This window comes from Rhinopithecus roxellana, chromosome 17 (assembly GCF_007565055.1).
Source record: "Rhinopithecus roxellana isolate Shanxi Qingling chromosome 17, ASM756505v1, whole genome shotgun sequence".
In the NCBI taxonomy this organism is placed as follows: Eukaryota; Metazoa; Chordata; class Mammalia; order Primates; family Cercopithecidae; genus Rhinopithecus; species Rhinopithecus roxellana.
Window position 1 is genome coordinate 79,336,606 of NC_044565.1, and position 13,587 is coordinate 79,350,192.

The window sequence follows — 13,587 nt, forward strand, 5'->3', positions numbered from 1 at the left end:
GATCTGATAAATAAATTCAGCAGAGTTTCAGGATACAAAATCAATGTACGCAAATCAGTAGCACTGCTATACACCAACAGCAACCAAGCTGAGAATCAAATCAATTACTCAACCCTCCTTACAACACCTGCCAAAAGAAAAATAATAATAATACTTAGGAATATACCTAATCAAGGAGGTGAAAGATCTCTAAAAGGAAAACTACAAAACACTGCTGAAAGACACCATAGAGACACACACAAATGGAAACACATCCCATGTTCATGGATGGGTAGAATCAATATTGTAAAAATGACCATACCGCCAAAAGCAATCTATAAATTTAATGTAATTCCCATCAAAATGCCATCATCATTCTTCACAGAACTAAGAAAAAACAATCCTGAAATTCATATGGAACAAAATAAGAGTCTGCATAGCCAAGCAAGACTAAACAAAAAGAACAAATCTGGAGGCATCTCATTACCTGACTTCAAACTATACTACTAGGTTATTGTTACCAAAATTGCATGGTACTTGTATAAAAACAGGCACGTAGACCAATGGAACAGAATAGAGAACCCAGAAATAAAGCCAAATACTTACAACCATTTGATCTTCGACAAAGCAAACAAAAACATGAAGTGGGGAAAGGGCACCCTATTCAACCAATGGTGCTGGGATAACTGGCAAGCCACATGTAGGAGAATTAAACTGGATCCTCATTTCTCACCTTATGCAGAAAACTCAAGATGGATCAAAGACTTAAATCTAAGACCTGAAACTATAAAAATTCTAGAAGGTAACATTGGAAAAACTCTTCTAGACATTGGCTTAAGCAGAGTTCACGACCAAGAACCTAAATGCAAATGCAACAAAAACAAATAGATGGGACTTAATTAAGCTAAAAAGCTTCTGCACAGCAAAAGAAATAACCAGCAGAGTAAACAGACAACCCACAGAGTGGGAGAAAATCTTTGTAAACTATGCATCCGAGAAAGGACTAATGTCCAGAATCTACAAGAACTCAAAAAAGTCAGCAAGAAAAAAATCCCATCAAAAAGTGGGCTAAGGATATGAACAGACAATTCTCAAAAAATATACAAGTGGTCAAGAAACATATGAAGAAATGCTCAACATCCCAAATTATCAGGGAAATGCAAATCAAAGCCACAGTGCAATACCACCTTACTCCTGCAAGAATGGCTGTAATTTAAAAATAAAAAAAATTTCAGATGTTGGCGTGGATGTGGTAATAAGGGAACACTTTTTCACTGCTGGTGGGAATGTAAACTAGTACAACCACTATGGTAAACAGTATGCAGAGTCTTTAAAGAACTGAAAGTAGAACTATCATTTGACCTAGCAATCCCACCAATGAGTATCTACCCAGAGGAAAATAAGTCATTATATAAAAAAGACACACATGCACATTTATAGCAGCACAATCTGCAATTGCAAAAATATGGAACCAACCTAAATGCCCATCAACTAATGAGTGGATAAAGAAAATGTGCTATACATATACCATGGAATGCTACTCATCCATGAAAAGGAGAGAAATAATGGCATTTGTAGCAACCTGAATAGAGCTGGAGACCATTATTCTAAGCGAAGTAATTCAGGAATGGAAAACCAAACATTCTATGTTCTCAGTTATAAATGGGAGCTAAGCAATGACGATGCAAAGGCTTAAGAATGACATAATGGACTCTGGAGACTTGGGGGGAAGAGTGGGAGGTAGTAGGCGATAAGAGTACACATTGGGTGCAGTGTACTGCTTGGGTGATGGGTGCACCAAAATCTCAGAAATCGCCACTAAAGAACTTATCCATGTAACCAAACACCCTACCTGTTTCCCCAAAACAATGGAAATAATGATAAAAAATTTAAAAAAATTAATGAAAAGATGATCTAGAGATATTTGAATGCAAGAAACAATTCAAAATGTGGAAAATAATTTCCACTTAACACCTTTCTTAAAAACAACCCCCACCCACCCCTGGATTTTATTAACCAAATTTAGGAGAGTTAATTTCCCAAAATGATAATGACACCTTTCACATGGATACTGCTTTTAAAAGATACTGAATGCATTTTCTTACCTTGAAATGAGCCAGCAAAGTCAAAATCATTTGTACCTTTTCTCTTGCTTCTCTTAGTATTGACTTTGGAGTGAACTTCAAGTTCTGTTACATGAAAAAATTCGCTATTAAGCAACTGAAAAACAATAGGACTGGAAAATATTATTCCAAGATATGCTAAAATCTTTATTCTAACGTAAGGCATTGTACTGCTATTCCATGTGGGTTTCATAATTCCACTAGCATAGTCTTGAGGACAGACTGAGAGCAAGACTCTAAGAATTGGCATAGTTATAATATTTTGTGCAAGTACAAAATTTTCTAAATAGCTTCATTAATAAGACCAAACAATACAAAACCCCTTAAAACAAGAAACTTCTGTTGTGGTTCAGAATAAGTAGAAGAATGTTAGGCAGGCATGTGCATGCTGGAGGTATGTGAAAGGACAGAAAGGTCAGACAATAGTCCAGAGACAATTCTGGGTGTTCCTTGCTAATTTACAACAAGATAAAATATTCACCTTCATCTATGCTGGGCTATGATGAATACTGGTTAACTTTTATAGACTGCTAATTACTATTAAAAAATGGCAGCATTTCAGCTCAACATGTATTGTACAGAGAAGCTAGTTGCTGGTTAAAGTAAAAGTTCAAAACTCAAAAAGCTGCTTAAAAGAAAACACATACAACACACAATAAAAACCCTTCAGCTCCAAATAAGAAGGGAAAAGGTCCCACTTAAGTTTCTGGCTGACATGAATATTAATTTGAACATAGGGCTATATTAAAAACCTTTAGCAGAATAACTTAAGGCTGAGGAAGTGAGGAAGATACAGTTTATGTCTTATTTTAAAAAATGCTTACCTGGAACGCTTTCACTTTCATCATCTAACACATCCATGAATGTTCCTCCATCTTCATCAATTTCAGCAAATTCTTCATCATCCATACTTCCTAAAGAAACTTCATCGTCATCCAGGTTACCAAGTTCACCATCACTACCTTCTGAATCTTCATCTAATGTGTTATCCTTAGCTCCTTTTGTTCTCTTTTTCACGTTACTGGAAAAAAACACAATTTGTAATACAAAAGGAGGCAGTATTTTCTAAAGTAGTGTTTTGTTGACTACTAGGGCAGTAGGCTATTAAATGACTTAGAAGGAGAAAGCTTTGCAGACTGCTTAGAGTAAGTAATAAAGTGCTTTATAAAGGTCAAAGATGAAAGTACTGTATCCACTTTCCAAACTTGAATACATTTCCCCTTTATGTCATATAGTTCTGTGGTCTACTGTTCTGAGGGACAATTTGGGAAATGCTAGAAAAATAGGAAGGAAAAGATAGAAGTATGTTACCCAGCAAAATCCATATCATCCTTTCCAGAGCTGAAACAGTTATCATCTTCAAATGTGTCTGCCAGAGAATATAGACATTGTGAGATACAACAAAGAATGACAAGCTTGACATACATCTTGTATCTGAATAAATTATTCTAGCAGTCATGATTCTGCTGTTTATGACAAGTAAACACCAAAACAATAAAAATGTGACTGTTGCTAGTATGTCTTAATAATGCATACAAACCTGTGAAATACTGATCTTAGTTAAATTCCAAAACTAAAGAAGGATCCAGTTAATTTCGGCTCTTTCTACAGTTCTTTTATGGAATGAGGGTAAATATCAAATAAAATGGTATTTAGCAATTGTATTCCTTTTTACTCTATTAGAACTACTTAGGTGCTCATTTTTAATAGGTGTGATACAATATATAACACCTCATGCTTATAATCCCAGCACTTTGGGAGGCTCAGGTAGAGTGATCACCAGCCTGGGCAACACAGCAAGACCCTATCTCTATTAAAAAACAAACAAAAAACAAAAACAAAGAAGCCCGGCAACATGGCATGTACCTGTAGTCCCAGCTACCCGTGGGGTTGAGGCAGGAAGATCGGTTGAGCCCAGAAGGTCTAGGCTGCAGGGCTGCAGTGAGTTGTGACTGTGCCATTGCACTTCAGCCTGGGAGACAGAGAGACCCTGTCTCAAAACAAACAAACAAAACCTCCAAAAAACAACAACAAAAAAGTATGTAACATGTGAAATCAGTGTCTTTCCAATTTACCATGTTTTTTGTTTAAGTCTATTTTCAATCAAAATTTCTCTAGCTTTGTGGATTAAAGATAAAAAAGATCAAACAGTAGACTATTGCTATCAATTACTACTGATACACTATATACTATAATAGATTATGAATGGTAAAAAGGATTCCTATTTCACATGATATTTGGCTGTAACAATGAATAGACAAATACAAATTTTTTCTTATATGGACTACCCAAAGCACAAATCATGCATTTTTCTGGTGCAAACGTGGGTGAATTACCATATATCATAAAAATATTTCTTTTTTGAGACAGGGTTTCATTCTGTCACCCAGGTGAGAGTGCAGTGGCACAATCTTGGTTCACTGCAACCTCTGACTCCTGGATTCAAGCGATTCTCGTGCCTCTGCTTCTCAAGTAGCTGGGACTACAGGTGTGTGCCACCATGCCTGGCTCATTTTTTGGTGTTTTCAGTAGAGACAGGGTTTCACCATATTGGCCAGGCCGGACTCGAACTCTTAACCTCAAACGATCTGCCTGCCTTGGCCTGCCAAAGTGCTGGGATTACAGGTGTGAGCCACAGCACCTGGCCCCAAATATTTCTTAATCTTCCACTGTGATATGCATGATATTCTTAGCTAAATGATTTTTTAAAACCAAGGCCACCTCTCCCACTAATGTTCCATGGTCTATTAACACATAGTACTAGATTATTTTACAAAGAGTCAACACAACAAATTACCAATCAGTTTTTCAAATTCTTCATCATCCACGTCTTCTATACTTTCTTCATCTGCATCCCGTTTTTGTTTCTCTTTAACAGCAACTTTTTTATAATACCTAAAATAATATTCATGTTATATATTTGACAGTTTTATTAAAGGTCTAATCTTACTATAATCAAAGCATCTATGACCAGTGGCAAACCTCAACTGTAAAATCTTAAGTATACTCAGTTGGAAATAAATGACTGAAAATGTATGTTTGTATATACAAAAAATAGTTTAACTCAATAAAAAGTAGCTGGAATCTTTTAAGTGTAATACATTTCAAAGAATAATGTTTTATCAGCCCTATTCTTGTATTAGAATACAGCAAAACTTAGCCATGTACAGATGTAATCAAACCTTCAAAAGTATTCATTCTAAATGATTTTAAAAAACAAGCCAAATCAAACCTAATTAACCAGTCAACCAGATGAGATAAGAAGTACTTTACTACCATAAGGCATTAGGTTATAATACTAGTTGGTTTAGGACTTATTTCTACAGCAGTGCACTGAATTTTTCTGAATCCATTCTAAGGGCCATGGTCTGGATAAATTACCCATGCTTTATCACTATATTAAACTAAGGTAGATTTTAAGCCTATAAAAAAATTACTATAAAAAGAAATTAAAGGCTAAATTTCAAAAAGTCAGAAGCATAAAACAAAATTTATATGCTAAATTAACAAAACTCCCAGATTTACTTTAGTTTTACTAAGATATATTAAGATTAGCAAAATGACTGATTTGTAAATTTCCTTAACAAACACAGACACATCCTTTGATCTTTTCAAAATAACGCTGATTTTGAAATTCAAAATTTAAATTTTGGCAGTTTCCCCAAATGAAACTATATTATGTATAGTACCTGTGGAAAAATACTTCATCCACTGGTATTTGGCTTTCTTCTTTTGCAAGGAATTCCTTACTGTTCACTACAAAAATAAATTTAAACATTTTAATGCAATATAGCAATTCCCTTTATGTTACTTAAGCTCTTAAGACAAAATACAGCATAATCTGTAATTCTAAAAATCTCAAAATTGTAAGGAAGGTGACAGAAGGGACCCTGGAGTGCAAGGGACAATCTCTGAAAAAGTCTATGTGAAGACCCAACATTGGAAACTTCACTGGCTACAGCATAAAGTAGGCAGTACACAGCCGTCAGTGCAGTTACAGTGAAACAACAGGGTTCTCTTACTGTTCTTCAGTTGCATCCAGGACCCAAATTTGAAGAGAAATAAAAAATTCAAGGAGTTATTTTAATAAATAATCACTTTAAACTTGTCATTTTCAGCTCAAAAAATGACAAGCTTGCCATTAATGCTTGCCATTCTGGGAATAAACAGGAAGTAAACAGTTTTCCTTTATACTGAGGAAAACTAAGAAATAAGGAACTACAAGAAATTAGTTTTATCTCTTCAGAATAAAAATTTCTGACTCATCCTGAGTAAAAGGAGATTGACTTTTACTTCTAACTTACTAACTGTGGGTAAGTCCTTTTACATCTCTGGACCTCTGTGAAGTAAGTCACTGGAAATTAAATGATCTTTAAGGTTTAATTTAACCCTAGAACAAAAGGGAGATGAGATCTGTTATGCAAAGAAGTGTCTGCGTTGAATAGAATAGACTCGGATCCAGAAGATGGCTAGCGAATATAAAAGTAGGTTATTAACTAAGTTTAAAATGATGCTCTGTGACAAAACCAGCTGTGGGTTTTTGTGCTTCTAAGCTAATATTAGAGAGCTTTAAGATGGTCTGAATTGTAAGCAATAGAAATTATATACACAGGGGTTGTTGATGAAGCTATGGATGATAAAATGGTGATAACTGTCAAAGCTGGGTGATGGTAATGGGGGGGGTTCATCATAGTATTTTGTTTACTTTGGACATGTTTCAAATTTGCTGTAATAACGTTAAAAAAAGATGGATAATGTCTTTGGTGCTCAGGTTTTATTCTGATAAATTAGAACAAAGAATAATATAATTTATGCATTTTTGTCTTACACTGTCTTTTCAGTTTCAACTGTCTAAGCTTTATACTTACCAGGAAGATGACGAATATCCTTAATAAAATGTTTCCTTTTCGGCTGCATCACAACACTATCTGTGTTTTCTGAAATGTAAAATTATGACAGTATAATGCACAACCTAGTTATAAGCTCATATTGTTTATTATGTATGAAAAATGAAAACCAAATAATTCACTAAATAGAAGCATACCTTTGCCTTTATGGGGCTTTGGATTTCGGTATACAAATCGATCCAAAAATCTCATTAGAGTGAAATCCTGCAGGGGGTCCCCCGAATACTGAATATAGTTTCCCTGAAAAGTGGAGGGGGAATTTAAAAACTTAATTCAAATTATATCTATGCATCCAGGTAAGAAAAAAGAAAAAGATAACTTCTATTACATTGTATTGAAGATACAAATATGCAATAAATGACTCTTCAAATATCTCTCTCATGCACATTATACTTAAGAAATTAAACACATAGATACATATACACACATATTCTAGAATGTAATATTGATTTGATGGATAGACTAATAATATTAATAATGTAGGCCATCTAACCATTAATCACGAACCAAACCCTGAAGTGGCAAACACAGCAAATGGGAAAGTGAGGCAGTCTTTCTCCAGGAGAGGAGCTACAAGGTAATAATAACTGCTGTGGCATTCTAATGTCTTATTGCTTCCATTCAACTCAGAGTGGGAAAAATTATCTGCTGTTTTGTACGAAACAAGTCATTGCTCCTTTATTCGAGCAGTAAAATGTACAAGATTCTCTGTTAAACACTGTATGACTAATTATTACCTAAAATGATTCTACTTTTTTCTTATTTCTCATCTTTTGATATTTTAGACTCACCTGAAGGATGGTCTTTGCAAAAAGGGCCACGGAGGGATGAAAATGCACAGATAACTAAAAAGAAAAATGTGAATAATATCAATATTTCTAAGGTTGATACTTAGTACATTTATAGCTTATTTAAGAAAATTGGGCTGGGTACCCTGGCTCACACCTGTAATCCCAGCACTTTGGGAGGTTCAGGCAGGCAGATCACTCGAGCCCAGAAGCTGAGACCAGCCTGGGCAATATGGTGAAACCCTCTATCTACAAAAAGTACAAAAACAATCAGGGCATGATGGTGCGCACCTGTAGTCCCAGCTACTCAGGAGGCTAAAGTGGAAGGAGTGCCTGGGCCCAGGAGGTTGAGGCTGCAGTGAGCCGAGATGGCGCCACTGCACTCCAGCCTGGGTGACAGAGTGAGACCCTATTTCAACAACAACAAAAAAGAAAATGCAAAAATTTGAAATTTCAGCCAATACATTAAACAAGTGATTCTCCAAACATTTTGGTCTCAGGACCATTTCATACACTTAAAAACCAAAAATTTCATCAGTTTCTATTTAACAGGGTTATATCTACAGACACCTATATTATAAAAATAAACAAAAATTATAAATACTTGTAGGTTCATTAAAATAACAAAGCCACTACATATTAATAAATAGCATATTTATGAAAAATAATTATGCTTCAGGACAAAATATATAGTGAGTAGCATTATTTTACAGTTTTGCAAATCTCTTTAATGTCTGGCTTAACAGAAGACAGTGGATTCTTTCATCTGCTTCTGTATTCCATGTTGAAATATACATAGAATATCTGGCCTCACACGTGTAGAAAATAATCTTTCATATAGTTGTGAATTTCTTCTTTAGTACTATATCAAAACCAAAGATTAGTTGTAATATGGAATCTGAAACCCATATTCAATTGGCTTTTGGTACTTGCTACTTAAAATTATTTGGTCTACTTTGAATCAATCGTTTATCCACTCAAGAATTTGTAACATTCAGGTGGCACAGTGGCTCACGCCTGTAATCCCAGCACTTTGGGAGGCTGAGGTAGGCGGATCACATGAAGTCAGGAGTTCGAGACCAGTCTGGACACCATGGCAAAACACTGTGCTAAAAATTAAAAAATCAGCTGGGCATGGTGCCATGCTCCTGTAATCCCAGTTACTTAGGAGGTGGAGGCTGCAGTGAGCCGAGATTGCGCCACTACACTCCAGTTTGGGTGGCAACAGAGCCTTCTCTGTCTCAAAAAATAAAAAGGATTTGTAACACTGTGCATTGGTCATTGGAAAAAAATAACCACATGCAGTCCTTCCAAATGTTGGCACATTTCATTATACTTTACCACAAAAATCACATTGTTAGAACCACTGATTTCATCAGTAAAGTTTTTATAAATTAAGAAACTGTCAAGCCCAAGGTGGTGGTTACAAGATTTTTAAAACTTTAATCTTTGCTCAAAAGCTTTATTTTTGAATTTTATTGTTGACAACAAATACTGCCAGCTTTTTCGTTTCAATCATTTTCAAGAAAATGTCTCCCAAATACCTAAGTCTGAAAAACCAGTTTGTCAGTTAGTCTTTCATGAAGGAGCACACAGATGAGCTTGCAACAACTGGTAAGCACTTGTCCTTGACACACATGACAACCTTCCCATTTTAGGTAGGCAGCAGAGGTATGTTACGCATACTTGCTATATATGCACACAAAATACTAAAAAGACGTGTACTTTAGGGTCAAGATACTAAAGTCAATAATTCTCCCTGTGTCATCATTCTTCAGTTATACTGGCTTTTTTTTTTAACTGCACATATGTGGCAGTGATGAATATAGTGGCTTCTAATGCAGCTTGGTGCTGTCTTTATTCAGGATAAGCTGCAGCAGTTTTACCTATAATTTATTTTATAGTATCAGTGCCACTGTCAACACAGTGATGAAAACAGATAATGTACTGGTATTACTATGGAAAGAGCTGTGGGCTGGGCACTGTGGCTTGCGCCTGTAACCCCAGCACTTTGGGAGGCTGAGGCACGCGGATCACGAGGTCAGGAGATCGAGACCATTCTGGCTAACACGGTGAAACCCCGTCTCTACTAAAAATACAAAAATAATTAGCTAGGTGTGGTGGCAGGTGCCTGTAGTCCCAGCTACCCCGGAGGCTGAGGCAGGAGAATGGCGTGAACCCGGGAGGCGGAGCTTGCAGTGAGCCCAGATTGTGCCACTGCACTCCAGCCTGGGCTACAGAGCTAGACTCTGTCCAAAAAAAAAAAAAAAAAAGCTGTGTCCGACTCACTAAAAAGATACCAGGAACTCTTAGAGGTCTGGTCGCACTTTGAGAATAGCTGCATAGGAAGATACTTATTGGCTTTACACAAAAGTCACAGAAAGGTTATTAGAAGTATTAATTCCTCTTATGAATTCAGAAAAGTAACTTTATTTACAAAAAAATTTATCACAAAACTTTTCAGATATATCTAATGAATAAAGCAAAATTTATTCATTTTCTCAATTCTACATGCAATAATCTACCTACAAAAAGCAACAGTTACAACACATGTATAACATCCTTATTTTACATGCACATTTAAGATTTTCTACAAAATGAATATCTCACATAGTACCTTCCCCCAAATGTGGACTTTTAATGTTTATTAATGCTTATAATTATCATAAAAAAAAAAACTTCAAGGCATTACACCCACAAGTACAAAAATACACAGCATAAATGAATTAAAAGACAATTTGAAATTCTTTTACCTTTTTGAGTTCCCAAAGACTTGTATTTTCAGCTCCACAGAACAGAGGATTTCTACTGAATGGATCGTATTTATTTAACTGTTTTCCACCTATGAATAACAAAAAAATACGATTTCTCAAATGCTTTATTCCTAGCCCAAGAGGTTATTAAAAGCACCATCATTAATATTCTCAACAGGTATCTCCAACATTCTTACTTAGCTAAGCAACCTAAATTAAAAACTCTGAGCTCCCTCAAGAATTTGTCTTGGTACTTGAGCTAGCATCGGCTCTTGAATAAAGCAGGGAACATGTTTATCCCAACACTAAAAGCTTTCTTTAAGGCCAGGTGCAGTGGCTCACACCTGTAATCACAGCACTTAGGGAGGCTGAGGCCAGTGGATCATTTGAGTCCCGGAGTTCGAGACCAGCCTGGGCAAAATGGTAAAACCCCGTCTCTTACAAAAAATACAACAAAAAAACTAGCCACGTGTGGTAATGTGTGCCTGTAGTCCCAGCTGTTCGGGAGGCTGAGGTGGGAGGATCACGTGAGCCCAGGAGATAGGAGTTGCAGTGAACCAAGATCATGCCATTGTGATCCAGCCTTCATGACCGAGCAAGACCCTGACTCAAAAATAAGTAAAAGCTCCCTTTCAAAACTTCTGCCTTGGCTGGGTGCAATGGCTCATGCCTATAATCCAAGCACTTTGGGAAGCCAACGTGAAAGGCTGCTTGAGTCCAAGAGTTCAAGACCAGCCTGGGCAAGAGAGTGGGATTTCGTCTCTACAGAAAATACAACTAGCCAGACCTGGTGGCACAAGCCTGTAGTCCCAGCTACCTGGGAGGCTGAGGTGGGAGGATCACTTGAGTTCAGGAGTTTGAGGTTGCAGTGAGCCATAATGGCTCACTGTACTCCACCCTGGCCTGGGTGACAGTGAGACCCGTCTCAAAAAAATCAAAAACCAAACCAAAAAACCCCAAACTTCTCCCTTTTCTAAATGGCAAGAAAAGGTGCCCATTTTGGGGTCAAAGAGGTTGGAAACGTTAAGATGGAAATAATATGAAGATGAACTAGGTCTAAAGTCTTTTGGAGCTTTAGGGTGCTCCAAATATTTGTCATAAAAGTATGCCCAGAAATAATTGTCACTCGGAAGAGGTCTGCCATTATCTTCACGTTTTTAGAAACTCAGGATTTAAAAAATTTAAAACAAAGATTTTCAGAACTAGGAACCGACTACCTTCCAACACACATGCTCTTCATCCTTCTAAAGGATTATTCTCTCAGTTTAGTCTTCAGGGGAACTGATGGATTCTTCTCAAACTTTTCTGGCAGCTATCAGACTTCTCTTTTGTACTTCACAAATTGAAATTTGTAGATGAATTAATTTGACCGTGAGTCCCAAAGCACATTGAAGAAATGGGTCTGGCACCACATTTCTTGAACCTCAAGGCTAGTGTTTTCTTTACAGCCTCAAATGAAGAGGCTCCATTTCTAAGATTTCTTTTGACTCTAACATCCTATTAATTTAGTTTCATGTGTGTATACGAAACCACTTAAAGTTTCTATCTTGAACAGAAAGTTTTCTATCCCTAAAATATTACTTTAAGAAACTGTGGGCCAGGTACAGTGGTTCACGCTTGTAATCCCAGCACTTCGGGAGGCCAAGGCAGGCAGAATACCTGAGGTCAGGAGTTCGAGACCAGCCTGGCCAACATGGTGAAACCCCACCTGTACTAAAAATACAAAAATTAGCTGGGTGTGGTGGCACATGCCTGTAATCCCAGCTACTTGGGAGGCTGAGGCAGGAGAATCACTTGAACCTGGGAGGTGGAGGTTGCAGTGAGCTGAGATCGTGCCTCTGCACTCCAACCTGGACAACAGAGTGAGACTCTAAATCAATCAATCAATCAATCAATCAATAAAATGGTATAGAATGCTACTTTCTATGAAAATCAAAGGGAAACAAACTCCCTGGTTTAAAAATTCAAGAGAATAAAGATTAAAAAAACTCACCTTTCAAATTATCAAAGTGCACCCAGGAAGCAATCTCTGGTTTTTTGGTTTCTATATCACTTTCAGGAACCGTTTCCTCTGTCTCAAGTTTTTTCACCATCTCTGTTTCTTTGTCTGCATCATTGAATTTTTCCATGTCTTCATCATCATTTGCATCAATAAAATGTTCTTCATCATCAGACTCCTAACAAACACATAGTTTCATAAATCTACATAAATCAACTAGAAGTTGCAATAAAGTCTGTGTTCCATTATGTGATGCAGAGTTTTACTTATTGCAACTCTGGTGAAACGTGAAAGTTCTAATAAAGTAAAATGATGGCCATCAGTGGTATTTAAACAAGAGAGGACAGCACATCCTTATTTCTAAACATAACACAGTTAAGTTTTGAGCTAAGAACCCCTGAGCCCTAGGGACTCTATTACTTGAAAACAATTAGCCCTTAAGTAAATTTCTGACTTGTAAATAACCCTATGAGGTAGCTACTATTATTATTTCCATTTCATAGTTAACAAAGACGACTTAAGAGGTCTACTAAGTTTTACAGTCTTCCAAATCCCATACAATGGTAACTTCTAGTATAGTACAGTTTATTGCAAGTAGAAGAGTGTGAGCAACATGCCCACCTAGTAAACTGTACAGCTGGTACTAAAATCTAGGTTTGTCCTATTCCAGAACTCACACTCATATGCTCCAGAGAACTACGTTATTGTCATGTGAAGCAAAGAAAAACAAAACAAAAACAACCAATATATTTCAGCACCCACTCAATTTAAAAAGCAGTTGAAAAATATACCAGATGATCATCTAGTTGGCTTCTTAAACCTGGTTTTGCTTTAAGGATCTCAGACACAAGATATAAAGCTCCACATATAAATGGTGGCATCTGTTGACAAGTAACTTGAAGTAACCTCTTCACAAAAGCCTTCACCCGGCGCAACACAATGTCAGCTTTCAGAGATTTGTAGACAAGGTTAAGAAACATAGCTTGCTTGGAACACATCATCAACCCTGGATCCAACATCTTCCTGCAAAACAAAACC

General features: G+C 36.6%; 1 protein-coding gene across 1 annotated transcript in view; it reads right to left on the minus strand.

Annotated features, from left to right (window-relative positions):
* The window catches only part of CEBPZ (CCAAT enhancer binding protein zeta), a 28,143-nt gene that overhangs the window by 6,971 nt on the left and 7,585 nt on the right, over window positions 1-13,587 (minus strand). The window contains exons 3-13 of the mRNA XM_010373098.2: window positions 13,341-13,572; window positions 12,544-12,727; window positions 10,551-10,639; window positions 7,801-7,854; window positions 7,147-7,249; window positions 6,971-7,039; window positions 5,792-5,858; window positions 4,900-4,997; window positions 3,414-3,471; window positions 2,927-3,123; window positions 2,085-2,168 (exon numbers count right to left, since the gene is read on the minus strand). Coding sequence (XP_010371400.2) covers window positions 2,085-2,168; window positions 2,927-3,123; window positions 3,414-3,471; window positions 4,900-4,997; window positions 5,792-5,858; window positions 6,971-7,039; window positions 7,147-7,249; window positions 7,801-7,854; window positions 10,551-10,639; window positions 12,544-12,727; window positions 13,341-13,572 — 1,235 coding nt within the window. The remainder of the gene's footprint in view (window positions 1-2,084; window positions 2,169-2,926; window positions 3,124-3,413; window positions 3,472-4,899; window positions 4,998-5,791; window positions 5,859-6,970; window positions 7,040-7,146; window positions 7,250-7,800; window positions 7,855-10,550; window positions 10,640-12,543; window positions 12,728-13,340; window positions 13,573-13,587) is intronic.